The 27,553-nt window shown below is 44.6% G+C and overlaps 1 protein-coding gene across 6 annotated transcripts in view; it reads left to right on the forward strand.

Annotated features, from left to right (window-relative positions):
• shf (WNT inhibitory factor 1) overlaps positions 1 to 27,553 on the forward strand; it is a 492,096-nt gene that overhangs the window by 227,386 nt on the left and 237,157 nt on the right. For all 6 annotated transcript variants that reach the window (XM_077641125.1, XM_077641124.1, XM_077641126.1 and 3 more), the window contains exon 3: positions 16,273 to 16,378. In XM_077641125.1, coding sequence (XP_077497251.1) covers positions 16,273 to 16,378 — 106 coding nt within the window. The remainder of the gene's footprint in view (positions 1 to 16,272; positions 16,379 to 27,553) is intronic.

The following is a 27,553-nucleotide window of genomic DNA, read 5'->3' on the forward strand; positions in this document are numbered from 1 at the left end:
GAAAGCTGAGCATTGACAAAAACCGGTACCTGCTTCCTCACTTTTTTTCTAGACAACCTGATCATCAGTGGAAGATCCGAGAGAATAAATATCGGACAGATATTTACAACACCTCGTACTTTCCGCGGATGATCAATGAGTGGAACAGGCTGCCAGCTGGCGTTACTGAGGGCTGCACGGAGGGTCAATTCCGCGCATTCGTATCTGATGTGTGACGTGGCGAGCAGCTCTCTTGCGCGTGTCTTTTTATTTATTTGGTGTCATTGTATTTAAGGAGCGCGGTTGTTCTTCAGTGCATGCTTTTCCTCATCTATATTTGTTGTATTTTGTATTTTTTTGCAGTGGTAATTTTGTATTTTTTTTATCCTCTGTACATTCGGTCAAACGAGCAGCACTTACTGTGTTTCCCCCCTGCAATAATGCCTTCGGGCGCTGCAGGTATCTGTAATAAATAAATAAATCAATAAATAAAAAAACGCTCATAAGGCAAGTCGCTGCATGCGCTCTACTTCTTCATATTTCCCGTACAGCTTCTGCTTCACTATCCCATTGAAAGCACCTGCTGCCCATGTGAAGCGTATCGTATTTCAGGACCGGTTTCGCTCCGCCTTCCATATTTTGCTTGGTGTAAAGCCATAGTTTTTTTCGCTTAGCTCGGACAGTACGAGGAAAATCTTCGGATAATGCAACGCTCGATCCCTTGAGCTTGTATGCCCTTGAGAGCACTTAAAGGGGACAACTGGGCTAGTTGGTGATCTTTAGATTCAATGCACATGGTAACTAGCGCTAAAGACAAGGACAGAAGAAAGAGAGACGGACACCACGAACGCTAGACATCAACTGGTTTTATTACAGACAGACACATTCAATATATAAGAATTATATTTCCTGAACGAGGTGCCGTTGCGCATGCACTTTAGGGTCTAATCCATTGTACTTGTTTACCTATATATTGAATGTGTCTGTCTGGAATAAAACCAGTTGATGTCTAGCGTTCGTGGTGTCCATCTTCTGTCCTTGTCCTTTGCGCTAGTTGCCATGTGCCGTCCTGACATCATCTAGAAGCTATGCACCAACTAGCCCAAACCAAAGTACTTCTGGCTAAGTTGATGGACCTGGGTTAGACTGAACATCACCACATAGAAGCAAAATTTACAAGTTGAATGCCAGGCTACGTAAAAGCGATAAATGTCTCTTGACAAGCGCATGATTTGATCGCGTGAAAACGCGTCACTGACAGTCAAAAGTCATATAAAGCACGTGGTGTGGGACCAGCAAGACATAGCGGGATGCCTTCAAAGGCAGAAAAAAAGAACAACCTGCGTAAGCAGTAGAGAGCTTGTAAGGGTCACTGCTATCTCGCCGGCTCCACGCCCCGTCGTTACAGTGCTGCTCTGGTGTTTTTGTAGCCGACATCTGGCAGCATCGACGCCCACTTGACAACGTTGCCAGCTTGGGAACGCAAAATGTCCAAAATCGTCACTGGCTGGGCACAGTTGCGATTTGCAGGTATCGAACAACTCAACCGAAGACTCAGAAATTCGGTCGACCAGGGCCAGGCACACATCGTTGAACGGAAGTCCGTCACGGTAAACTGTCTTGGAAATGCTCGTCGGAAAAACTTGCGTAAGCAGTAGAAAGCTTGTAAGGTTCACTACCATTTCGCCGGCTCCACGTCCCCTGTTTAAAATAGCGTGTTTAAAGTCCATAGATGTTCTTCCCAGGTAGACGTCGCTACGAGAACATCGTTGATGTAATGAACGACATTGCCTATGCCTTGTAATAGAATGCGCACCAGGCGCGTAAAGGTAGCCGATGCTGTCTTAATGCCGCAGGGCATATAGACGAACTGATAGTGACCGGATTGGGTAGGGAACACTGTTTTCGGTCTCGATGCTTCCTCCAAGGGTACTTGCCAGTAGCCTTCAGCAAGGTGAAAATTTGAAAACTACACCTTGGTTCCAACCTCGGTAAATATTACATCTGTCCTTGGAACAGGCTCTGCCTCGCACACAAGAACATCACTGATGCGTCGAAAGTCGATGAAAGTCCGATAGGTGTTGTCTTTCTTTTTAATCAGAACGAAGGGGAATTGTATGGAGATTTTGAACGTACAATGGCCCCTAATTCCCTAATTTCATCATCTCGTCTATCTCCTTTTCGACCTCGTCCCTCATGGCAAAAGGCAACGGGTATTGCGGGGTATCCACGACTTCAGAATTCGAGAGCCTGAGTTGACACTCCACTAGATTAGTCTTCCCGGGAATCTCAGAAAAGGAGTCAGCATACGTGTCAAGTAAGCTCCTAATCTCCTGCGGTTTATCGTCATCGAGCTTGGTGGAGATCTGCACGGCTTCAATTCCTTTACCGTGGTCCCTACTAAGGGTAGGCAGTTGTTCTTCTGAGTCACCTTCTTCGATTAGGACGAAAGCTGACGCCTGCACGGTCTCTTGGGACGCACGCTCTTCGTATCTTTTCAAGCATATTGATGTGGAATAGCTTCTTAGTGCGGCCCAAGTCGATCCAATAATCCACGTAGTTCTTTTTGCCAACAACCACGAATAGACCTTTCCATTGCATCAGGCGTTTATTGTGGCTACTTGACAAAAGAATGAGGGCACGATCTCCAACCTTTAACTGCCGCTTCTTGCTGTTCCTGTCATAGTATCTCTACTAAGACTGTTGGGCACGCAAGATTTTGATATGCCGCTCTCAGTTTGCTCGAGACGTTCTCTTAGATAGAGAACATAACCATATGTCGCCTTCGTGTCTTCTCCTAGCTCTTCCCTTGTCCAGAGCTCTCTGAGGACTGCGAGCGGTCCTCGCACATGTCGTGCAAATATCAGCTCAAATGGTGAAAACCCCAGACTCGCCTGCAGCACCGCTCTGTATGCGAACAGAAGCGGAGTGATATAATGATTCCATGTTTAGAGCTGCTCCTGACTGAGCTTCCGCAGCATCTCCTTGAGTGTTCCGTTAAATTTCTCCACCATCCGATTGCACATTTGATGGTAAGGGGTTTTACTGAGATGTTTCACTGCCAAGAGATCATTGAGCTCTCTCATCATTTTGTAAGTGAAACAGGAGCCCTGGTCGCAAAGGAGCTCTCTCGGAAAACTTATTCGTGAAAACATCTCCTCCAAACCTTAAGCCACGGTTGCTGAATCTATCTTTGGCAGAGCCACGGTGTCGGGATACGGCGGGGCAAAATCGACGAGAGTGAATTAAATCAATTCTATTTCACAGATGTGGGCGACAGCGAACCGATAATATTGACAGCGACCCGATCAAATAGAGTGTCGACAAGAGGCATGCGTCCCAATGGAGCTTTCCCTACTTCGCCTTTCGAGCAAGTTCTTTGGCAGGTGTCGCACGACCTTACATACCTTTAAATCTCCTTCTGTACTCCTGGCCAGTAGAATTCTTCCAGGACTCAATCTGTAGTCTTCTTAAGGCCCTGATGCCCCGCCAGCGGGCTATCGTGGGCAAGCCTTAACACCTGCGATCTGCAAGACTTTGGAAGTACTACCTGTCGAACCTCTCTGCCAGAGGCGAGATGATAGAGGCGGTACAGCAAGCCCTTTTCGACACAATACGAGTGCGAAGTGCCGTGCTGGCCATGAAACACCTTTCCTACTTTCACCCAACACGCCTTCAATGACTCATCGTCTCTTTGCTCTTTTTCTCCCATCTCCTTGGTGAACCGCATGGGATCGACACTTAAAGTAGTATTTTCTCTACTTCGTCCGGAAACTTCTTATCCAGTCAACACAACTTCTCGGCCCTGGCCCTCGCAGTTTTCACTGGCAACCTCGTGATTTTCTATACCAGGGCATAATTTAGCAACGCCCTCCGATTTCTTCCAATTAATATCTGGATTTGACGACTCACAGTCCTCTGGTATATTTCTTATTATGACATCGTACAATGGTGTCTCCATGCACTTCATTAGGGCCATGCCAGTGAAATAAGGGGAAGCGATATAGACTTCTGCCTCGGGAACTTCCAGACTACTGCCATCAACAAGGAACATCGTAGATCTCGAGCCGGTGAAAGCTGACTCAGGAACTAGGGTTCGCCGCACAACCACCGTATTCCTTCCCGTGTCCCATAAAACACGTACGGGTAGGCCTTGGAGCTCTCCCTCTAGGTCAGGTGTGTGTTGTGAGTCTGCAGGCTTTTTCCGGGCAAGTCGGACCACCACTTTAACCTTAGCTGGTTCAAGCCTGCCTGCTGTTGCAGACACCGTTTCTGGCGCAACCCTCTCTGGCTGAACACAACAGGACGACTGCTTCTGGTTCTCGTGCTTCCCTGAGCAGGAACCTACATCATGCCCAGTTTTTTTTTTTACTATAACCGCAATAAAGCTGTTTTGGCTTAGAGCGACAGTCGGCAGCCTTATGTCCAGGTCGGTTGCAATTGAGGCACCTTCCTGGCTGTCTACTGGATGGAACATCCTTCTTTCTCGGGATGCCCACCTCGAGCGATTCTTTAAAAGAAACAGGTTTCTTTGCCGCTAGGCGTCTAGAAAGTTGTCTGCTGCCTCGGCCATTTTGTCCAGCGTCTTGCACTCTGTTTCTCGAAGGAAAACCGCCAGACGACTATGACAGTTCCTCATGAACTGTTCGCCCGCCACCAAGTCACGTAAATCATTGTACGTTGTGTACGTTCCCGACATCTCGACCCATCGAGGAAAAAGACTGAGCAAGCGTGCTGCGTATTGCTTGCCAGTTTCTTTATCAAGCGGCCTACTTTCACGAGACCTTTCGCGATAACCCTCTGCTGTGAACCGAAAATATTAGAGCAGGGCTAGTTTTGCCTTATCATAGTCCATTAAATCTGTGAAAGAGAATTGACCGAACACACAGAGAGCCTCCCCAGTCAAGACATACTGAGTGCTGAGGCCCATTTTTCCTTGGGCCAGCTGTGCCCTTCTGCGATACGCTCAAAACCTTTGAGGTATGCATCCAAGTCATCCCTGCGATCGTTGGAAGGCGGGACCAATTGGTGTGGGATAACCGCTACTGAGGGCCCCGGTGCGGGTTCGTCGATTAGCCCCACCAGCTTCTCCGGCCCTTAATTGGAGCTGCAATCTACGCTCTTCAGCTTCTGCTAGTGACTTTGCATGCTGGCGTTCGGCTTCTGCTAGCGACTTTGCATGCTCGCGTTCGGCTTGTGCTTTGCGCTCTTCAGCCACATGTTCGGCTGCACGTGCTGCGCGTTCCTTCTCTTGCTCGGTGGCAACCCACGAACGCAGCTCGGCGTCTTGCAACCCCAACTCTTTGCCCAATTAAATTCTTATCGCTTTTTTACGGACCCACAAAGAGGGGAAAAAACCAGGGCTTCGCCCCGTCGCGTAGATGCCAATTGTCGCGAATTGGTAACGCGTCCCCGACTGCCGAAGGGGAACGCTATCGCGTGCAGGTTCCAAGAAGATAACAAACACATCAGACAAAACAAAACGAAGCCGCATTAATAAATTAAAGGAAAAGAGCCAATACGAAACGAAAACAAGAAAACGCACACTCAATATGCGTACAACACTACAGAAATAAAAGAAAGAGTTTACCAGGTACTGAGCGTCCCAGGTGAAGCGGGGATGCCTTGCAGACAGGGCGGACGCGGGTGGATGTATTGCGACGCGTCGCTGGCGTTGCCTCGAAGCAACCGGCGGCAGCGCGCCAGGTGGTAGTAGCAGCGGAGAGGAACACAGGGAGACGGCTGTGGATTCCCGTCAGCAGCCCCAGGGACTTGGAAGCTACAAGAAAAACGTAGCCAGGACCCGTCGACGGCGTTCCGAAACGCCGTAGGCTTAATGCAGGCTATCCAAGGGAGCCTCTCGGCAGCACGGCCCCTTAATCCATCGGCTGCCACCTCCACGCTTGCAAGGGACGCAGGAGGCTTGCGTCGGTGATCCAAGGGAGGTCCACGGCAGCACGGAGCCAACGTCCGTCAGCTGCCACCTCCACGCTTGAATGACACGATCTCCGCTGCGCTGTCTCCCTTCAAACCTCTGTTTTCTGACATGTCAGCTTTCCGCTCCTCGGGCTCGCTCCCCACACTCTTCATCGCCGTCGCCTCGCACACACCAATCGCACGCGCACACGCGCAACGCTCCGCTTTCGACGCACCACTGTGGACGCACCGCATTCGAAAATCCCCCGACGATTTCGTGTGCACGTCACATGCATATAGGGCACAGCTGTGGCATTTTTTCTGAGCATGCGCTCATTGCTGTTGCCGCGTTCTTTATCTTTTCTTTGTTTCATTGATACGGCTTCATCGTGTTTTGTTTGGTTACATATTGTATGCCATACATATTATACATATTATATGCAGTTGATGCTACGGTGCTTTTGTTCGTAGACCAATATTGCAAGCCTGGTTTCAACCGCAAATTCTGTTCTTGCAAAAATACAGAGATGGTCACAGAATAATGGCTTAAAGATTTACACGGACAAAACTAAAGCTTTTTATTTCAACCAAAAAATAAAGGTGCGAACCTAGAGACCGACATTGTATTAGGTTCTTCAAAAATTGAGCACGTCCGGTCTGCGAAAACGTTAGGTGTCCTTTTTGACAGCCATATGTCATGGACCGATCACATAGACTATCTTGCAGGGAAACTTACACAAGTCGCTGGTGTACTCTTCAGTTTAAGACCGCTGCCACGTAAGGCCAAACTTCTTTTATATAACGCTCTCTTCCTGAGTCACGTACTCTACTGCTGTCTCGTGTGAAGTAAGACGTCTGCTACAAACGTAAATAGGTTATTTGTGCTTCAAAAAACGTAATACGTAGCATCTGTAACGCTCCAGTAGACGCTCATACTGCGCCTCTTTTCAAACAGTTGAAATTACTCGCACTGCACTCTCTGTTAGATTTCAGGCTGTTGCTACCCTATCCTATAGACGAAAAACAGACAGTCACACAAGGGAAGCTGAAACGGTTTTCAAATTGCATGAAACGCTGTGGTTGGGAAGAAGGGACATTGAAAATCATGTGTGTAAATTTTTTCTCCATTCTGCTCGCAAAATAAGCCGCAATCGCTTGTTAAAAACCCGCCGCCGACACGCCCTCTTCGCTTCCGGAAGCGCCGAATGGGGGGACGGAACTAGCGGAAGTGACGCCATTCACGGGGAGTCTGCCGGCCGTCCTGCTTTGCTTGCTCTTTTTCGGCCCGCGCTTTGGTGAACGACGGATCCATAATTTGCAAAACGCAGTTCTCAAGCCAGCTGAAGCAACGCGCTACGCAGCAACACAGTCGGTGCTGGCCGGAGATCCCCGTAGATGACGTCACGATGACCCCGGCCATAAGCGGCGTTCGCTCGGCGCCCTGAAACGCTGGTGCCCGTTTGCTTCCAAAAAACAGCTTTTTGCGTTTATTTCCGCCCTTTTCGAATGCGATATTCTTTTTCAGCGGACTAAAAACTATAAAATGCCGCATGGAACTCAATTTTTTCGAAAAGTCCTTCAGCCTCCCTTTAACAATTAGTTAGAAACAGAACAGAATACAACATACGGTCACCTGAACGCTGGTATGTGCCTCATCCCCGCACTAACTATGCTCTTCAAATGTTACACCATCGCTTACCACGCCTGTTAAACTCCCTCACACGTAATAACATAGATGCCACTTCTTGTCCTATCTCGCTTTATATGAGTATTTCTGCGTTTTTTGAGCATGCCTTTTTGATTTCTTGCTTTTTGTGACTGCTTCTGATGTAGGCTGTTGTCGTTGTGAATCTCCTTCTGATATTAGTCTTCATCATGTTTTTTTTCTGACAATGTAAACTTGATAAAGTGTTTTGATCACTGCTTTTGTTGTCAGGTGTACACTCTGGATTGCGTAGCTTTTTTGTAATCTTTTTATTATATTGCATTTCCGCTTGCTGGCATAATGTGTAAGCTACCATGTGTTTTTTTGTTATAGCTTTTATTTATGTATTGTTTTTCTCTATTCCGAAGCAGTGCCTGCCGCTGCTGCCAACAGACTGGGTTTAAGACCCGTCAAGTTGCCGTGAGCATTTTTTTCCTTAAATCCCCCATAAATTGTATGTTTATGAAACAAAATGTAATTAAATTCAATTCAAAGAATGGCAGCGCACAGCTCGTCGTATGGCCGTCTACCCAAGGCAGGGCAGGCAAGTCGGCGCAGCAGGTCGGGCGGGAGGATATCGCAGAGGACTGCGTGTTTGAACGGCTGGATGGTGATGCCGTTCAGGTACAGCACAGCCTCGAACTGAACGAACCACCCGCCGACGCCTTGAGGCCGGAACGCCGGAAGCGGCGGGTCGAAGGCTGGATCCCGCTAGTGTTCCTGTATATGCTCCCGCAGGGAGCAGAGTTGCGCGTCTATTTTCCCTCGCCGCTCCGAACGCCATTCGCCGAGAGGCGGTCACATGATTTTCGTGACGTCAATGTTCAATTTTCCGCGGGGAAGCTGACTTCACAAGCGCAGTGCCGAGCGACCCCTCGTCAGCTCGACGCCCCACGTGAGCCCCCGCTGTTGGCTACATTCCACACATTTCCCGTGTACACCTGTGGCGTGAGGTTTGATGTTCTGCTGTGGCAGTGAGCCACACAGTCAGCAGCTGTGACTGCTTGCAGTGCTCCGAACAGCAGCAACCGCACTGGAAACAGCAAAGCGTTTTACGGGCTGCCATTTGGAGGGTCCGAGGCCGAAGTGCGTCGGCGATTAAAGTGGCTTTTAAGGGTGGGCCGCGTTAAGCGCGATGAAATATAACTTAATAACTCAGATGAAAAGATGTTTTTAATGAAAATTATGTCAGCTAATTGTAAGGGATCGGACGTCTAATAATATCAACGAGAAAGAGTACTTTCAAGGTCCTTTAATGATTCGTCATTTAACTGCGTTTAGCAACGGGGTACATTTTGTAAAATGTTTTACGCAAGCAACTGAGTTTGAAATTTTTTCGTTAAGCCAGACTCACCTGTTCAACGCATTGGTGCTGCTTTAGTCTGCTTGCCTGTAACAAGCTGCAGAATCATTGTAATGTGCTTCTAGAGAGATGTGTTTTAATATTTTCCGTGCATAACTCGCACAGCTAGAACACGCGGCGGTGCTAGTTGTGAAAAAAGCCTGTTTTTTTTTCTCAAGACGCGGACAGAAGAAGACAGGACGGTACAGACGCTGTCCCATTCGGAACGGGCTGCTTGTTCATCTGAAATTACTTGTTCAAAAAAAAAAAAAACTCGCAGGCTGTTTCTAAAATTTTTCGTCAATTTGTCATGACTACAATTTGCTTTTGAAAAAGACATAGCGAATGAAGACAGGACAGTGCAGAGACAATACAGGACGTCCTATGTTGTCTTTGCACTGTCCTGTCTTCAAGCGCAAAGTCTTTTTCAAAAGTGATGTACCAACAAGCCCAAAGTTCCACCCTATTAAGACACAATTTGCATTTAACCTTTGGCGATTTTTTTTCATGCTCTATGCACACCCTCGGAAAATCACAATTAGTTTTTGGCGTTATACGTTAAAGAAATTGCGATGGAGTGCAATTTGTACGCAAATAAAAAACAAGCCCAAGCGCTCTACACAGCGACCCCATGAACGGAGCCCCTGTATGTACAAGCGGTGGCTTTCCCGCACAGATTGGAACATGATTTATTCACGTTTATTTATTCACGTTGCCTCACAGGCTCCAAGCATGGAGTATTGTGTGAGGGGGGGATTACATAAATAGGGGTAATAACAGGAGCATGAATGACATGATTATATAATGCTGATTGACTGTCAGTACTCATTAAACAGTAAGAACATCATTATACAATAGTTATTGACGCGTCAGTAATTAGAAAAAATGGCTGTTATTTCGGTCCTAAAAGAAGCTGGATCATGAATGAGCATGAATGACATGATTATTTAATGCTGATTGACTGTTAGTACTCATTAAACAGTAAGAACATCATTATACAATAGTTATTGACGCGTCAGTAATTAGAAAAAATGGCTGTTATTTCGGTCCTAAAAGAAGCTGGATCACGAATATTGACGATGTGTTCCGGAAGACCATTCCAGTGAACAATAGCCTGCGGCAAAGCGGATGAATTGAATGCAACGGTTTTACCTGAAAGGCGTTTGAAGCTGAGATGGTTGTTTAAACGGCGCGAGGTGCGGTGAGGTTGGGCAAGAGGGAGAGTCGAAAGATTAGTGCTATAGACTATCTTGTGAAATAAGCAGATTAGGGCAATTAATCTTCGTGATTGCAAGGTACAAAGAGAGAGCGATAATTTAATGTTTGTGACGCTTGAGTGACGGTCATAGTTTCTGGAGATGAAACGCGCAGCACGATTTTGGACTGATTCAAGGGAGTTAATTAAATAAGCCTGGTGAGGTGACCAAATGGATGATGCATACTCGAGTTGCGGACGAACAAATGTTTGATAGGCGAGCTTACGGGTAGTAGCAGGACTTCCATGAAGATTCCGTTTTAGGTATCCTAAGGTCCGGGATGCTTTAGCTGTTATTTTCTGTATATGAGTGGACCAGGACAAGTTACATGAAAAATGGACACCGAGGTATTTGTAAGAAGACACCTGAGAGACTAAGCTGTTATCGAGCATGTAATTGAACGAAGAGTTAGATTTTTTGCGGCTGAATGTCATTAACTTGCATTTTTCAGTGTTAAGTGACATTTGCCATGATGAACACCAAGCGGTTACATGATCGAGGTCCCTTTGAAGTGCAAGAAGGTCTGCAGGTGGTCGGATTTTGCGGTAAATTATGCAGTCATCTGCGAACAAGCGAATGGTTGATGTAATGTTAGATGGCAGATCATTAATGTAAATCAGGAACAGCAACGGGCCCAGGACGCTTCCTTGAGGAACACCAGATAGAACATCGCTAAACGGAGATGAGTGGCCGTTAACAACCGTGAACTGTTTACGAAAAGACAAGAAATTCCTTAGCCATGAGGTTGTTAGTGAGTCTAGGTTGAGGGAAGTAATTTTACCTATTAAGCGTGAGTGCGCAACGCGGTCGAATGCTTTTGAGAAATCTAAGAATATGCAGTCTGTTTGGAAGTTCTCGTCCATGTTGTGTAGTAGCTCGTTAGTAAATTCCAGTAGTTGGGTCTCACAAGAGAAGCCTTTCCTGAACCCGTGCTGGTTAGAAAAAAAGAAATTATTACTATCTAGATGCTGCGCCACTGCTGATACGATGATGTGTTCGAGGATCTTACATGGGACAGATGTCAATGATATGGGGCGATAATTTTGCGCGTTCGTTTTATCACCTGATTTGAAGATGGGGATGATTTTACCAATTTTCCAATCCCTTGGAATTTCACCAGTTGATAGCGACTGACGAAATATATGGAAGAGAATATTGCTTGAATGGATCACTGTGCTTTTGAGAATTTTTGTATTAATATCATCAATGCCAGCAGAAGTCGAAATCTTAAGATTGTTTATTAATGCTGCAATACCGGAGACACTTATTTCTATGGGACTCATGTACTGGTAATCGGCATCTACTAATGGTGGAGTAGTGGAATGGTCTTCCTGTGTGAACACTGAAGAAAAATAATTATTAAATATAAGTGGGCATTCTTCTTCTATAGCTGGAGCACCAGTGTTATCCAACAACGAAACATGAACCGGAGTGTCAAAAGGTGATATCGTTTTCCAAAATTTTTTAGGGTTGTGTGTCATAAGGGATTGAAGGTCATGGGAATAATATTTAAGCTTTGCTTTGCGGATGGCACTACAATATGTTTTTTCGGCGGTTTTGTGTTTCTGCCATGAAGCCGGTGTGCCAAGGCGTTTGGCAGCTTTGAATAGTCGCTTTTTCTTGTTTTTTAATGCATGTAACATCCTGTTGAACCATGGTTTAGACGCGTTCGTGCGGAGGGTGAGCAGTGGTATATGACGGTGTACTAATTCCAGTAAACTATTTTTGAACAAAACCCAGTTATCGTTGGCCGAACGCTGAGAAAAAGTCGGAAGATATGTGTCACAAAAGGATTGTAACCCGATATTAATGGCATTGTAGTCAGCGCGGTTATAATCAAAAATACGTTTATGTGTTTGTGCACGTGCGCATGAAGGCAAGGAAATCGTGAAATTAAGCAGTTCGTGATCACTGAAGCCATCAGAATAAGAGATAGGGCTTATATTGTCTGGGACTGACGAGAAGACGAGGTCAAGCTTATTGTTTCCTCGGGTAGGTTTTTCGACTAATTGTACCAAAGAGAAATCGAGAGTTAGTTGAACAAAATTAGTGCCATCACGTGTTCTCGAACTTAAGCTCTGCCAGTCAATTTCGGGAAAGTTGAAGTCACCAAGTAGACAAATACTTGCTTTTGGAAATTTAGCTTTTGCTTCAGTTAGGTTATCATGTAGATCAGAGACGAATGATTGCGGACTATCTGGTGGTCTGTAACAAACTCCAAGAAGATGCTTGGAAGATGGCGATGTGATGCAAACCCACAAAATTTCTAATTTACTAGGAATATCAATGGGAAAAGAAGTTATATGCTTTTTAGCAGCAATCAAACACCCCTCCTCCCCTTCTGTCGCTCCTATCGTTTCTGTAGATAGTGAAACTGTCCATATCAGGCAAGATTTCATCGTTCCTAATATCTTTATGGAGCCACGTTTCGGTTAGTATTAAAATGTCGCATTCACAATTGTCAAGGTATGAACAAAGTTCGATGCGCTTAGGAAGAATGCTGCGTATGTTAGTGAAAAGTAAGGAGAGCTGCGATTGCGCGGTGTTATTGCGGTAAGATGTTTGTTCATTCCTGATGACACGTGTAGCCGAGCAACACCTTACCTATGCGGAAGATAGTTTTACGGTGTCAGTAGCGGCGTCGTACACGTAAACACTATCGTTTATTCTCAGCTTATCGACATTTAGCTTGTACGGAACTTTTTGTGGTTTGGCAAATTCGATCAACTTCCTTCTAGCCAGTCGTGTCTGAAAGGAAAAATCTTCGCGCACAGCATAGTTAGTTCCTTTCAGCTTGATGCCGTTCCCAATGATCTGTTGTTTGTCCTTAAACAATGTGAATTTTACCATCACTGGCCTGCACTTTTCCGGGTCGTATTTACCAATGCGGTGTGCCCGTTCTATTTGCGATGAATCTACTGTAATGTCCAACTCCTTCTTGCACGGGTCAATCACTTTTGTTTCAGCACTTGGCCATGTCTCAGATATGTCATCGGAAAGGCCGAAAAAAAGCAAGTTGCAGCGTCTCAGCCTGTTTTCCGCGTCATTACAACGCGATTCAATAATTCTGAGCTGGTCAGAGATGACGCTGGAAACTGCACCAGGAGAATCAGCCGAAGACGCAGCGGAATTGTTTTTTAGATCTGAAACGTCCACTTCAACACTGCGAAGTCTAGAAGACAACTGCTTCAGTTCAATGTCTACTGACGCTTGCCACTGCTTCAACTCTCTCAAATCACTTCGAATTCCATCTTGGCCGGATTCGATCCTTTGTACAGTCTCCAGCACAGTAGCCAGGATGTCATTAGAATCAGGTCCGGGGTTTGTTTCCACATCCCCGGAAAGAATTAAGAATAAACTACTTAAGCAATGTTGCACAGTTTCCTCGCATGCTTCTAGGGCAAATAACCACTCTATGGCGGATCTTCGCGCTGCTCTGCTCCCTGCGGAGGCATATACAGGAACACTAGATCCCGCCAGCCCGCAATCCAAGAACGGGAGAAGGTGCGGCTCGACGGGTCACCACAATGCGGAGGTCGGCCACATTTATTGAGGGCGGCCGCAGAAGGGATAGCGGCCCTGACCAAGGTCCCGAGCGTTCTGCGTGCTGGGAACACTTCGTCCTTTTCGGTATGAGGCGCACGGGCAGCCGCGCGGGTCGCTACGCGCTTATAACAGCGTTCTCCGTGCAAGTATGGTGATCGAACAGTGTGTGTATTGGCACACAATGCTTAGCATCCGGGGGTGATGTGATCGGACCGAACTCCACTCGCTGCCTTTCAGTGGTCTCCGACGAGCGTCGAGGGTAGAATTGCTGTCCTCGGCGCCGTCCAAGGCATGGCTCCACAGCGACTGCCAGCCGCTTGCCACTTAGACCACCGCTACGCTGCTGAACAGTATGAAACTTACAGCAACGAAACGAAATGGCGTGTACTTTTTTTGAACACCACTTCGTACACGTTTCACTGCACACTGCCACTGAGGCATTCTTGAAGCATCAGACTTTGCCTGCATACGCATAGCGATGGTGTTCTTGTTCCTCAGCAACCACGTCTCATTGTTAGGCCGATAGCTCTTGAAGGTGCAGAAGTCGATCTCCGTGTCTTTGCGATCCTTGTGCTTGATTGACATTGATAAGCCAGCATAGCAACAGCATCACTTTGTCACACACAACATAACAGGAGGTTATACCATGGCCACCACGATTTATCATCATGCTGATGGTGAATCGTGGTGAATAACCCTGGGGCGCACCATGTCTACTAAAGGTACACCATGGTGCCTCATGTCCACCATGGTGGCTTGCCCTTCGACCCTTAACATTTGACCCTTGGCCTCTGACCTTTTACATTTCACCTTAAACGAATTTCACCGAGGTGGCGCTAAGGTTAGGTTACGTGACAGGACGTCAACGTGCGGCACGTACACAAACGCCGCATAGCCGCGCTTGCATGGAAGAAGAATCGGTACCGTCTCTCTAGCCATGCCAGACCTATCGCTCGATCTTTGGGTATAACCGTGGTTAAGGCCTGCGCAGCCTTTTTTTATTTGTTGCATACTTTCATGGACTTTGATTGCAAAAGGTCGCAATTTTATAAGCAACAGATATGAATGCTGCTGACTTACAGTGTAGCAGAGCATGCATGACTGCGGGGTCTGAAAATGATGTCCTTCGTACCTCCGTTCGTTTCTTTGCTATCGATGGCTTGAAGTCCTTGAAATCCGCAGATGGCTGCCTTGCCCCGCAGTCAGCTTCGTTTCCGGAGACAGCGGCCGTTAGCGATTGTTGGAAGCAATGTCGCCCGCAACGACACAACTCGAGCTAAGAGGCAGCACAACCGGTTCTGCGCGACGACCAGGCTGACGCTCAGGCGATGCAAGAGTGGCCTCTCGTGTCCCACAAGGGAGGCTGGCCGAAGAGTGTCATGGTCGGTTTAGCTGGTTTCTATCCTCTTTTATTGTTTTTATCATTTGTTAATTTCAAATGCCTTCATTTCAATATTTTTATGCATTATTAACAAGAATAAATGGTTGGCATCGTTCTTTAAAGTGCTTGTGTGGAAACATTTACTCATCAGTACGGATTAAAAATGTGGCACACGATGAAGTTTGCTGCCCTCACTAGGTATTATAGCACAAATGGGAGTTCTCAACTGGAACTGACTTCTTCAAATGGCGTTTCTTGGTCCACACACACCGCCGCCTATCGCCTCATCTGCTTCTGGTCGGTCGTGTGAGAATGGCTCGCTTCTGCTATTTCACGGTCCCTGCTGACGTCGCGGCAGCGAGCAACATTCAACTGTTTCCCGCCATACTTCCTTTGTTCGCGTTAGGTATTTATCTCACAGTGTTGCAGCTGATCAACATGCAACTATAGTGTAGCAGAGTTTCAGCCCTTCGTGGAGCTGAAGAGGGTGCATTGTTACAATTAGAAACCAAGCTTAAAGACATGATAAAAGCAAAACTGTCATGCCAGATTACCGCCGGTGGTTTCCAGCTTTATCTGGTTCTATTTTTTTCTGGGCTACTGATTGTAAGGCTCCGTTTATTCATGTACAAAGCAACCAAACGAGCTCACAAAGCGCAAGCAGACGACTCCTGCCGCCTACAATGGCGCTGGGAATGCAGGCGGCAAGAGTGCGTGGCGCGCGGCCGCATGAGATTAGCGCAATTTCTCAAACTGCAGTGCCGCCTCGCAACGCCCGGTCCGGTGGAACTGCTATGAAAATGAGCCCGAATGAGGCTGCACAAACATCCCGGCCTGTTTATGTTCCATTTCAAACTTTACTACTTTGTACTCCTTGTACAGGGGAGTAGATAAAATACTATACTGAGTAAAGAACACATCCTTCCGCCAGAGGATATTCCATTTCGCTAACAGTGTAAGGGAACGACGCAAGTGCTTATTCTGCAAGCTCGGGTTCCCTAGCCACAGCCGCATGTGCTAAGTTTAATTTAATATGAAATGTCTGGGGCACAGCTTGCATGCCTCAAGTTTTCGTTTTTTGCTTCAGTGCGTGTGTTTCGAGGCTTCTGTCCGCAAGACTCAGCGCATTGAAATCTTTCTCGTGCAGCACTACTATTACGACTTCGATCTCTTGGAGTCCTTCGACGGTTCTGTCCTCAAGAACCCGCTGATATCCATTGAGACCAAAGGAAAAGTGCCTCGCAAAGCAAAAGGTAAGACAAAGACCCAAAGCTGGACTGATTGAGAGCGAATGGATAATCTCTAGCCCTTATTGAAAGACATGCAGAAGAAAAAAGATACCGAAGCTAGTATTCGATAACTTGAAGAAAGCAAGACCATATCCTCGAATCTGATTCTCGCAGGGCCTGTAGTTACTAGGTTTAGAGAGGCGACCGCCTAGAAATGAGATGAGAAGCCTGCAAGAAGGAGAGGGGCCCTTGATGCAGTTCGCCACACAAGAACAGCAGCTCAGGCAGAGGCAAAGCGCGCGCAGGATGCATTAGTGAGAAGCAGGATCGTAGCAGCGCTACAAGTTTTTGTTTAATTGTAGATACTGCAATCACCACACGGTGATTTCAGCAGGGTGGTACCAGCATGATTTAAAACAATGGCATGTACAGAAATAAATGCCCTGAGAACTGGTTATGCAATAAAAAGCCCAGTAAACACACAAGGCACAGCTGGGCTCAACGAGATCAAATAATGCAAAAAGTTTAATTATCACACACATGTTTCAGCAAAGAAGCGAGCTAGCAAATAACACATGAAATAGCATTACTGTCAATTTTATAAAAACGCAGTTAACGTTGGTGCAGAGACGGCATTGTTTTTCAGTTGATTCCATTCAATTATTGTGCGGGCGAAGAATGAAAACTTTAAACTGTTGCTACGCGAGGAAAACGGGATAATACTTAGACTATGCCTTTGGCAAGTCGCGTATCCTGAAGAGAAAGACATTATATTAGTTACGTCAGTTTTATAGTGGCCATTGATTAATTGGTACAAAAACTTCAGTCGTGAGTAACGATTTCTTTGCGCCATGGGACAAAGAGTCGGCCTCTTTAAAAGATCTATAACAAAATTTCTGGTAAATGTGTAATAAATGAAATGCGCAGCTCTCCTCTGTACTTTTTCTAGCTTAGCAATATTAGTTTTTGTAAAAGAGTCCCAAATCACGACAGCGTTGTCGAAAACACGTAATACAACTGATTTATAAGCCATGAGACGTACAGCGGGAGCAGAAGAGTGAAGCGCGCGCCTGACGAAAAAAAAGTTTACTATTAACATTTGTGGTTGCTTAGTTAATATGGGTACCCCAATTAAGAGCCTTCGAGATCCACAGCCCTAAGTACTTACAGTTGGTCCAGAAAGCAAGGTATTATTAATACTGTAAGAAAAAAGCTAAGGTTTCTCCTTATGTGTTACTCTTATGAAAACAGTTTTTTCAACATTGATGACCGTCTGCCAGTCGTGACACCAAGAAACAGCTTTTTGAAGCACACTGTTCAATAATAATTGGTCCGATATGCTGTTAATTTCAGAGTACAGAACACAGTCGTCGGCAAAAAGTTCAATGTTAACTGGAATGTCCTGCACAGAGTCAGTAATATGGAACAAAACAAAAGCGGCCTTACCACAGATCCCTGGGGTACCCCCGATCCCTGGGGTACCCCCGAATTAACCGTTACATATGCGGAGAAATTGTCACGAAAAGAAACAAATTGTTTTCTGCTTGTTAGGTACGCTGAAATCCATTCTAATAACTGACTACTACGAAAAACTTTATGTAATTTATGAAGTAGCTTTTTGTGAGAAACTTTATCAAATGCCTTCGAGAAATTCATGAATATTGCGTCAATATGAGTACCTTTATTAATAGCTGTTGCAAAATCATGGATTGTTTCCATCAGCTGAGTACACGTCGAAAACCCTTTTCTAAAACCGTGTTGATATTTGGTTAGAAAATTGTCTTTAACACGAAATTCCAGCATTTGATTATGAATAATGTGCTGGAGTAATTTGCAGATTATTGATGTCAGCGATATTGGGCGATAGTTGTTAATGGAGTTTCGCTTTCCACTTTTATGTAACGGTTTGGTCACGGCATTAATCCAATCATTTGGTAGTTCTCCGTCGCGCAATAATTTTCTAAATAAAACATGCAAATACTTGGAAACCCACTCTGCATATCATTGAAGAAATGCATTTGGGAGGCTGTCTGGCCCTGGGGACTTTTTAAATTCAGTTTTAAAAGCACGTTGAAAATACTTTGTTCTGAAATTCTGAGATCATGCAAACATGGGAAAGAGACATCAAAAGAGGGTAGGGCACCATCATAATATGCGAAACCCGATTTAAGATGGTCATGAAAAGCTTTGAATACTATTTCCGAATCGCTTACCTGTTCCCCGTCTATTTCGAAGGTATCGCAGTCTAAGCACTTAGGCGAAATAGTCCTTCATAATTGTTCTGGTGATGCCGTTTCAAATTTGGGTAGGAATTCCCCGTAGTAGCGTTTTTTGTATATGGTTACTTCATTCTTAATTTTAGAGGACTAATCTGAAGTTATAGGCCCATTAGAGCAAGTCTCTCTTTTTAAGCTTTTTTTAGCCGCCTCCGTAATTTTAATTCCTCCCCGGAAATCCACGGGATATTACTTTTTGGTTTATTGACAATGGCAGGCACAAAACGCATACAACTGTTCAAAATTTGTTTAAAACGGTGCCAAAGAATAAGCATGCTATCATTACTATTGGCGAAGTGCTCCAAATGAAAAGAAGGGACATCTATACACACGTCATCTGCTTTAGAAAAATTAGGAAATGTAGAAGTCTCGCTGATTTCTTTTGTAGGGCCACAAGACACACTAAGAAGAACAGCACAGTGGTCGGAAATTCCGGGAACTACTTCACAGTGTACTTTAGGAACAATGCTGCCGCTAACAAAACAAAAAAGTATATATGACCGATTTGGAAGCACCCTGAATGCTTGTAGGCTCTTCAACTACTTGCTAAAGGTCAAAATTAAAGACGATATTCAGGAGAATATCGGCTGAGGCATCGTTCGATTTACTGTGCGACATATTATACCAGTTCACATTAGGCAATTTAAAGTCCCTTGCCAAAATAACATACGTGCTCATGTATTTCCATAAGTCGTCTAGAACGTTTGTGCGAGACGTAGGAAGTCTGTACCTCGGTCCCAACACATTTCCAACATTATCAGAATAAGCTTTGCAGAAAATATTTTCCAAGTGCGTCTGGTATTTTCAGTAGATTTATGCGTGACTTGAAAACAATGTACACACAACCGCCTTTCTAAACAGACTGAATCAAGTTGGGAGAAATTCGCTGTCATAAATTGCTTCACTCAATCACGTTTCGACGAGAATAGCAATGTCAGGACTATACACTAAAAAAAGTCCCTCCAATTCTAAAGCCTTATTTACTGTGCTCCGACAGTTAATATTCAGAATCTTAAGCGCACGCCGGTGTGCGTTCATTTGTGAATTTCTTTTATTTACATCGACACGATAACGACAGGCATTTCCTTCGTCCCATCCATACATCACGCCACCAACGCTTACCTTATCATATAGGAGCTTAGCTTTCGCACCGGTTGCTTTTTCCTCTGCTGCACTTTTCCATAACTGCTTACGTACATCACGCACCCTTTCCGAAAAATCTTCTGACACAGAATATTTGCTGTCCTTCAGTTTGTTTCACTCCCTCAATATGAATGGAATTATTACGGTAGTCCAGAAATTTCATAATAACCGGACGTGTCTTATAATTTGTTTTTCGTCAAACCCTATGAATTCTTTCGATACTAGTAACATTTAAGAGTAATTTGCTCACGAATACTTCTTCTGTTTATGTCTTTGCAAGATGCTCGGCATTCTCGGCATCAGGCTCCTCTACTCCATAAATTCTCAAATAATTTCTACGCCCTCTGTATTCAATACTATCAACCTTTTCCATTTGAGGAAATGAGCTGTTTGTTCAGTACAGATACGGTGCTCTCAAAATCATTTACCATGCTGTCGAGCGAAGCAAGAGTTGATGATTTCTTTTCAAAATTTCGATTCTGCTTGTGAGGGAGGAAATGTTTTGTTCCATATTTATTTGAGATACCTTAATCTCCTCAATAGCGGACTACATTTTGCTTTGACCAGCCAGCAATTCCTGCAGCATTTCCTTTTCGGTTGGCCCAGCGTTTTCCTCCATGTCTCCGCAAAGCAGAAGATTGCTAGGCAGGCATTATACACCACTCAAAAAACACTTGACGCAAAGCGGGCAGGGAAGCAAACAACGCTCATCACTGCGGTAGCATTTAGAAGGCAAATAATTACTGACCCGAAGTGCAAAGCAAAACGGATTTTTCGGCATGTTGCCGGTGCTGCTGCGACGCCCAAATGTTATACGCCACAATCTAAAACACAACATTGTGACCTCACTCAATCATTTGAGGTTGAAGTGTCCTTAGCTACACTCATATTGGGAGGTTGAGTTCGGGTGCCGCACCTAACAAAAGAAAAACTAAACAGAAATTTGAGTAAGTTATTGACTTCGAACTATATGTAAAAATTCATCCGTCTAGAATCCTGTGAGATAAATAAGCCAAAGTGATTATGGGAGTGTTATAGTGACAAGTTATGCCATTTAGCTGTGCACAATTATTTAATATGTAGTTTACATATACTAATAGCAGTGATTTTTTATGGCGCTAGGACATCTGCGGCCAAAGAGTGCCATGGCACAAGGAATTTCCGTTTCCTCAAGGTGGGGTCAAAGACCAATTTCCCAAGCTTTTCAATTTCCCAAGCACCAGGGCAGGGGAATCTTGTACCCGTAGTGTCACCGGTGGGTGCCCGGCGGCACTAGGGGTCGAACCCCGCACCTCCCACATGCGAGGCGGATGCTCACGCACCAGCCCACCACTGCGGTCAGTTTACATATGCTACTCAGTGTGCATGCAAGAGGAAAAACTGGTATTCTGTCATAAAAGCTCGGAGAATCTACTTATGGCTTGCACGTGAAAGAACCACTGTATGCTGCAGTTGTTTTAGGGCTATGTGTACATATCGGTCAACATTTTTAGATAAGCACGGGTAAAAAACTTGCTCGGGGATGTCGTCCCATTCTGTCGCTGCTTTAATCTCAAAGGGACGCGAGTGCCATCTCTAGAGTAGTGACATTACCGCGTTAGTTTTCTTTGGTCACACTTTGGTCACTTGGTTAGTTTGCTGCAAAACTGGTCGACGCTGGCTCGCACCTATCATAGTCTCCGCCCAGCGTTGCCATAAAGTTGAGTGGCGCAAAGGAACAAACACAGGAAGACACAGAGACAGAAAGAGCGCCATTCAACTTTACGATGAACCAACTAGCCCAACAGCAAGTACTTCTGCCCAGCGTTGTCGCTGGATACATTTTAAAAGGAGCGAGAGCCAAAAGTAGCCACGCCATTCAATCTCAGCGCCAAATTTGTAGTCATATTGGGCCGCCGCGGTGGCTCAGTGGTTATGGCGCTTGGCTGCTGGCCCAAAAGACGCGGGTTCGATCCCGGCCGCGGCAGTCGAATTTTGATGGAGGCGAAATTCTAGAGGCCCGTGTACTACGCGATGTCAGTGCGCGTTAAAGAACCGCAGGTGGTCGAAATTCCCGGAGCCCTTCACTACTGCGTCTCTCATAGCCTTAGTCGCTTTGGGACGTTAAACCCCCATGAACTAAACTAAACTGTAGCCATATTGGAAAGAAGTGATCTTATGAATACGACCGTCGTCAAATAAAAATAATAGTTAGCATACAAATAAAAAACAAAATTTCAGCCCTTTTTCTTGGTCTTCAAGGCACACGTACGTTGCAAATAAATAAACGAAATATTAAATGCTCAGTGCGTGTAGATAGTGTGATCTTGCGAGAGTAATTTTGTCGCGTTCTAGCCAACAATCCAGTAGGACATTGAAGCTGATATATGTTGAAGCTGTAGATCGAATTTGACTTGTGGAATTACTATTATGCGGTCGAGCTTCATTTTGTTGCGCAACTATTTTTTACTAATCAAACACAGGAGAACACGCGATCAGCATCAGAGTTAGAAACTGGAACTGACAAAATTTCTTCCCTTATTGCTCCAGGTGCGGAAACGGGCATTCGCTGCAAGTGTCTTTGTACGATCCGGCCGCGGCGGGCCATAAACTCAAGCATGATGTGTGTTCACGCTGATTCCTTGCCGTGGCCGCACCTCTGACTCCAGCTCGATGCAGAAACATAAAAAAATAACAGCGCAGAAAACGGGGACTTCAAGGGTAGAAAACACAGTGCACGTGCCTTGTGGTTTCATTGTTTTGTTGTTTCCTGTTCGCTTATATTTCCTTGTTTGCTGTGATTAAATTCTGGTTGAGAGTCAGCGCTTGTCCTGTGTTTTCTACCCTGGAAGTCCCCGTTTTCCGCGCTGTTATTTTTTAAATATGTATCACCAACTCGTATCATCAACTATGTATCACCAACTATCGGGATAAAAAAAATGCAGTGGCAGCTACAGTATGCTTTCACGGCACTTTCTCATCAGGATTGACGGCATGCAGTCTCCGAAGTGAAAACGGAGCATTAGGAAGCCGCTGCAGGAGTTTTATAACATTTGCCTTAGGAGCTGGACGCAGCGCTCTATCATGGCTCGTTGGTCTAGTGAAATATTCTCCCTGGAGATGTCACCTTCTTTAGAGTCGCCCCGCGCGCGCATGTCGTGCACAGACGCGCACCGACCCTGCCAGCGGGGATGCTGAGGTTTAACAGAATACCGCCTTGTTGTCTGGCTTGATAAAATTATTCACGTGGGTAATATACGGCTGTGAAGAGTAGATTTCTAGTCCGCATCGTAGCCGTGTGCAGGGCGCATCTCTGCTGACCTTTAATGCTTACATTTATTTTATTTTATTTTATTTATAGACACTGCGATCTAGTAGATATCATTGCAGGTTGGCGGAAAAAAAAAACAAAATACATGCATATAAACACACTCAAATTCATAACATTTGCAGGAATTTTGCAAACATCACTAAAGAAATATGATTAAAAGTCTCGCTATTAAGATTGTTCTATTCAGTAATTGTCCTCGAAAAAAAATATTAAAACAGTTGTTTCGTGTGTTCAAAGGGGTTATTGTTATTGCATGCCCTTGTCTCGTGTTATAACCTCAAGAGTAAGGAAAATATTTATTTATGTATTCAAATACCCTAAAGGCCCCAGCGGGCATTACATAAGGGGGAACAACAGTAAAAACAACGCAACACAAATTTGCAATAAGTACAAAATTCTTTGGCCGGGAACATGTTGAAAACCATCAAACACTCAAAATATCAAGGCACATTGCAACAAACATTCAAGTTTTCTTAGAAAGCAGTGCTTCAACAGAAATGCAAAAAAAAAGGATTGGAAGGATGAAGATTACAGCTCGAAGTGGTGTTTTAGGGCAGTTACAAACGCTTCGTGATCATTGGGAGCTGCAATGGTGCCAGGGAGAAGATTCCATTGACGGATGGCAAGGAGGAGAGACGAATGAAAGAAGAGATTTGTTCTCGCAAATAATGGTTCGACTGTGAGCTGGTGATCAATGCGTGGGAATATCCGATGAGCTGGCTTGATATGGTACAAAGCAAAGGATGAATGACTGTGATATAATTTGTAGAAAAATGACAGCATGCAAGGCATTCTTCGTTTTTCGAGAAGAGGTAAATTCAGAGCTTTTTTTTTATTTCGGTTGCACTCTGTGATCGCGAGTAATTCTTAGATATGAACCAGGCGGCTTTATTTTGCAGAGCCTCCAATTTTGTTACCAGGTATGCTTGACGGCGGTTCCAGATAAAAGAGGCGTAATCCAATTTCGAGCGTACTAATGTAGTGTATGCTAATAGCTTTGTGTTTGGATTAGATAAACATAGGTTACGTCTGAGGAAGCCGAGTGTTTTGGAAACTTTGTTAATAACCGTATCAATGTGACTGTTCCATGAGAGGTCTGCTGCTAAATGCAACCCTAGATATTTTATGATGGGTGTCTATCCTACGGGCACGTTGTTGAAAGTGTATTGACAAGGTTCGGCGCTAGATGATGTGGTAAATCTAACAACGTTTGTTCTTGAGGTGTTAATTTTCATTTGCCATTGTGTGCACCAATCATTAATCTTGTTAAGGTCTTATTGTAGACGAGTAGAGTCGGAAGGATCAGTAATCTGTCTGTGTGTCACGCAATCATCTGCAAACAATCTGACCGTGGAATTTAGGTTATTACTTATGCCATTAATATAAACTAAAAACAAGATAGGCCCGAGTATAGACCCTTGCGATACCCCAGATTTAACAGGGGAGATGGACGATGAATGCCCATTAACAAAGACTGTTTGATACCGACCGGCCAAAAAACTCCTGTTCCAAGAAATAACCTTAGAATTTAAGTTCAGATTCTCAAGTTTTTTTTATTAGACGAATGTGTGGGACATTATCGAATGCTTTGGCGAAATCTACAAATACGGCGTTTATTTCAGAGTGATCATGAACAGCGTGATGAAGGTCAGCGATCAGTTCAAAGAGTTGCGTTTCGCAAGATAGACCGTGTAAGAAGCCGTGCTGATTGCCAAAAAAGAAGTTATGCTTCATCAGATAACCCATGATAGCAGATGAGAGTATGTGCTCGAGCAATTTGCAGCTTATGTTGGTTTACGAAATGGGTCTGTAATTTGATGGTTTAGAAGCATCGCCAGATTTAAAAACGGGAATGACACGCGCAATTTTCCAGTCGTTTGGAACACAGCCCGTATAAATGGATTGCTGAAAAATAGCAGCTAAGATGGGGCATACTGCACGTTGTGCTATTTTGAGTAATTTAGGACATATCTCATGGAGGCCGGGGTGGAGTTAGCGGGTAGACGGTCTATGGCAAAGGATACACCTCCTGGCGTGACAGTTATGTCAGGCATAGTTGAATGCAGCTTTGGAAATCGCAGGTCAGTAGGCAAAGGGAAGTACACGTGAAGTACACAGGGAAGTACACGTGCTCGAAAATCTAACTAAGCGTAGCCGCTCGCTACTTACAGTAGTGAAAGAATGGGCAAAAGCTAAGGGCTACAAGTATTTCTGGCACTCTAATGGCAAAATCCTTACTCGGAAAATGGACGGCGGGAAATTCGGCAAGCTTGACGAGCTGTCTTAGGTTTGCAAACGGCAGCTTTGCTTCTCTTGTTTCTCGTGCCTCCTAATGGCTAACATTACTAATGCATCGTTCATAAGTCCAAGCCAGTTTGTAAGCTATCTAGGTGCAGAGTTCCTAAAGGCGTTTAAGTGTATGCATCTTAATGCCCAATCTGTTAGAAATAAAGATGCAAATTTAAATGCCTTCTTCGATGGCATTGGTATGTCATTTGACATCATGATCACAGAAACATGGTGTACGAACGAACTTGATGTTTTCCGCCTACCAGATTATCAGACACTCTATCTAAACCGTTATACTGGACGTGGTGGTGGTGTCTGCATGTTGGTCCGGAAAGAATGACAGCCTGACTTACTACCGCTGTTTACAGAGTGTGCTTTTGACCACGAAGTGTTGTCCGTGTTATTGGACTCTACTGTTTTCGTGGTCTGCTACCGGCCTGCAAAGTCAAAAGTTGAAACGTTTTTTTAACTTCTTGGAACCTTTGTTTACCTTTGCATGTGATGAACGTCTGACACTTGTACTATATTAATATGTTAAGTAATGACGCGGCTAAGACAAATCTAGAATTGTTAATGAAGTCAAATGGCTTTTATAGTGTCATCCAACCAACGCGTATTACGCCTAGATCAACGTCATTGCTTGACCTGTTTGTCACAAACATTGGCCGTAATATGGCTAAATACGGTGTCATTGTAGGTGACATAAGTGACCACATGCCTGTATTCTTTTGCTTTAGAAAACAATATGTCAAGCGCAACAACCAGACCTACCATTTCCAAGCAATAACTGACAATAACTTATCTGTGTTTAGGAATAAAATTGAAAGTACCAGTCTTGAATCCATCTTTTCACTGAGCGACCCAAACAAAGCTTATGACGAGTTCCTGCACATTTTAAAGCCATTATACAAAGCAAGTTTCCCTATGAAAACTGCGAAGCGGAATCGGCTCTTTCGCAAGCCTTGGCTAACCCCCAAACTTAATATGAAGATACGCTTCAAAAATAGGCTCTGTCGTAACTTTATTAAAACAAGAGAAGCCAATGACTTCAATACATTTAAGACATACCGGAACCGCCTAAACAAAGAACTCGAAAAGGCTAGAAATGAATATTATGCTACTGAATTTGCTTCAACTAATGTCCGCTAAGATCTCATGTGGAAAAAGATGAATAATTTATTAGCGCGGAACATTAATAAAATGCCATTTCTTCAATTAAAATTGTTAGGTGGGGTTTATTCTGAAAAGCTTCCTAACGGGAGCAGGGCCAACAGCGGGTCAGCTAGTCCAGACGAGAGCGTGTGCCAGGCGATGACCATGCAGCTCGCGCATATGCTCGTCGTCTTTACAATGGAGCCAGGAGCATGCACCAGGCGATGACCATGCGGCTTGCGCATATGCTCGTCGTCTTCTTTACAATGGCCCCCGGACAGAAGAGAAGCCATCCTGGCGACTTAAGGGGCGGACAAGACAGCGGGGTCGTAGTATCTCTTGAGGCGCTGGACATGTACAGTCTCACGGCCGCTGCGTCTGAGATCGGGTGACGGCGTGAGGGGCTCAACAATATAGTTCACTGGAGATGTTTGTTCCAGGACACGATATGTTCCAGGACACGATTTTTTAAAAAAAATAAATGATATTGAAATTTCTGGCCAGGATTTAGCAGGAACATTTAATAAACACTTTCTTAGTGTCTCTAGCGCTGTTCTTGTTGAAAACGACCTAAGGGATGTGAATAGAGTTCCAAAATCTATATTTCTTAAACCTGTTGATGAAGCTGAAGTATTCACAATTTTTCATGCGATAAACTGCTCTACGGCTTTTGATGTCAACGGGATGCAAATGAAGCCGATCCGGTTCATTTTTGACCTTATTTTGCCTTGTGTTACGCATATTATGAATGTATGTATTTCAAATGCTGTCTTTCCTAGTGGTATGCAGTGTGCACGTGTTTCTGTCCTCTACAAAAAATGTGATAGAAACGAAGTGAACAACTACAGGCCAATATCAATACTTCCTATATTTTCTAAATTACTTGAAAAAATTATCTATCAGCAATTTATTTCTTTTGAGTCTGATAACCATACATTTACGAGCTCTCAATATGGATTTAGAAAATACTTATCCACAGAATCTGCTTTAATAGACCAGAAAGAACACATTTTGAAGGAGCTTGAACAA

This window comes from Amblyomma americanum, chromosome 10, assembly GCF_052857255.1.
Source record: "Amblyomma americanum isolate KBUSLIRL-KWMA chromosome 10, ASM5285725v1, whole genome shotgun sequence".
Taxonomy (NCBI): Eukaryota; Metazoa; Arthropoda; class Arachnida; order Ixodida; family Ixodidae; genus Amblyomma; species Amblyomma americanum.